General features: G+C 46.6%; 2 protein-coding genes across 2 annotated transcripts in view; both read left to right on the top strand.

Annotated features, from left to right (window-relative positions):
• Positions 1 to 1205: 1205 nt before the first annotated feature.
• PPTG_20765 (hypothetical protein) lies at positions 1206 to 1424 on the top strand (the record flags this gene model as incomplete). Its single annotated transcript, XM_008892963.1, has 1 exon — positions 1206 to 1424. The coding sequence occupies one exon, from the start codon at positions 1206 to 1208 to the stop codon at positions 1422 to 1424; it is 219 nt and encodes a 72-aa protein (XP_008891211.1).
• A 252-nt stretch (positions 1425 to 1676) lies between these two features.
• Positions 1677 to 1968, top strand: part of PPTG_20764 (hypothetical protein) — a gene marked incomplete at both ends in the record, with an annotated part of 2324 nt that continues 2032 nt past the window's right edge. Inside the window, one exon of the mRNA XM_008892962.1 lies at positions 1677 to 1959. Within this exon, the coding sequence (XP_008891210.1) occupies positions 1677 to 1959 (283 nt within the window). The remainder of the gene's footprint in view (positions 1960 to 1968) is intronic.

Genomic DNA, 1968 nt, shown 5'->3' with positions numbered 1-1968 from the left:
TAACGACCTGTTGTAAACGTACTTAATTATAAAAGGAGGCATTTTGCCTCCTTTAACATGGATACATCGTCGTACTTAGTTGAAAACCGGGAAAAGGGGGCATTTTGCTTCCTTTTATCGCGAAAGGGTTAATAGCTGTGTGGTTTATGCGGAAGACCTTCACTGCTAGCGACACCGTGCCGTAACGAAGGTGGCCCTCTTTGCTTCGCGTAGCAAGGAAGACCGCCCCCGCAACACGAGTGTTGGCCGGAATAGCCTTGGCGCCGAGCGTGCGTGCCATTTTCAGTTGTTAGTTTGGCGAGTTCTGTTGTGAAGAATTAGTGTCTACCGCCATCCATTTTACTTGATCAGCAATAACCCTAAACGCGAAAAGTTTTGTCCAACCGTATGATTGTAACTATTTGAGTGAACCACAAAAAAAAACGAAATAGGCATAAATTCGTGGGACAGAGGAAGTAAACGCGATATAAGCACATCATCACCAAGGGAGAAAATTTTGCGATTATTTCGATGAGTACTGGAGCGATTTTGGGACAGTTCAGGACAATAATGCGATATGAAGCACTAGTTAAGTGGAATAATGTGATCTCGAATTGGCTGGAACTGCACATTTCATATGCCCTGTGTTGCTTCTATTGGATTGGAATTGTACTATGGCCCTGTAAATTTACAAAATCATCTGCTTTTCTGTGATGCTAGTGAGCTTTGTAAGTTTTGGTAGAACGAGACTTACAAATTTAAACGCGAAAGACAAGGAAATGCACCAGATGCTCCAACGTAAGACCGTATAACTCCGACTTTATGAAAAAGTTAATATTTCGCTTCGTTGAAACAGCCTGTGGGTCGGTATGCAGGATGAAAATTGACTTCCATCACTTACATCGCATTGATGAAGCGCCTTATGTGGAATCGCTCGCACGCTGATTTGTTCACAACAGGTGGAATTTTGTGAGCGTAAAGTTGATGCATTGAACTCATTGCTTCTAAAACAGGTTCCCAAGAGTGGCGAGTCCGGAGCAGGGGGAAGCACTAAGGAGCACCGAAGCAAAGAACGGCCGGTATGTAACGCGCTGGTATCATACGGATAAGTACACTTCAACTTCAGGTAGATCTAAAAAAGATGTGAGATAAGACCACCGAGCTATCCGTGAATATAACAAGCTGACCCCCACGCGAACTTCAAAACATATTTGCTTTGCAAGAAGATGGATGAACAAGCAGCTCCTGCAACCTACACTATCGCTCCAGTTCCACCGAACGAGTACTTGTCCGAACGAGAAGCAGAAGGAGCCATCCACCAGTGGACTAGAGCGCACAACTACAACGTGTCACGTCAGAAGGTTGAGAAGAACAAGAAGGGGAAATTCGCTACAGACTTTTCGCCTGTGACCGCTCGGGGAAACCCAAAAACACAAGAAAAATAGCGGAGAGTGACAGGAAACGACCTTTACGACGAACTAAGAGAGACGGGTGTCCAATGCGCATTAGCATCGTAGCTGTAGACCCGGACAACACAGCTGGTCCTTGGCGGATTGTACATATCTAGAGACGGAAGCAGTGCACACAACCACCCTCCTTCGAGTGACGTACGTGTTCACGTAGCGCACCGCCAGCGAGCTGCACGGAAGACAACAGCAACTTCAGTTTCAACGGGCGACTTAGTGGAGGTACGGACCATGGCCGGCGTCTCGACGTCTCGCATCTACGCTACTATGCTCATCCAGGAAGAGTCTACGATGTTGATCCCCAAGGACATCGCCAACGCGAAGGCTGCAACTCGCTCTAAACTGCTTGCAAACAGAACAAGCAACGAAGCTCTGTTCAAGATGTTGGACGATAAAGGGTTCTACTACTGCTACGAGATCGATCCGGAGTCCAACCGCCTCATCTATTTGATGTGGGCACATTCTGCAACCACGAAGCTGAGCCGAGACTTCATGGATCTTTTGATCCTAGATTGTACCTACA

This window comes from Phytophthora parasitica (genome assembly GCF_000247585.1).
Source record: "Phytophthora parasitica INRA-310 unplaced genomic scaffold supercont2.1, whole genome shotgun sequence".
NCBI lineage: Eukaryota > Oomycota > Peronosporomycetes > Peronosporales > Peronosporaceae > Phytophthora > Phytophthora nicotianae.
Note: the sequence above shows the minus strand (reverse complement) of the source record. Positions and strands in the feature narration are given on the sequence as shown.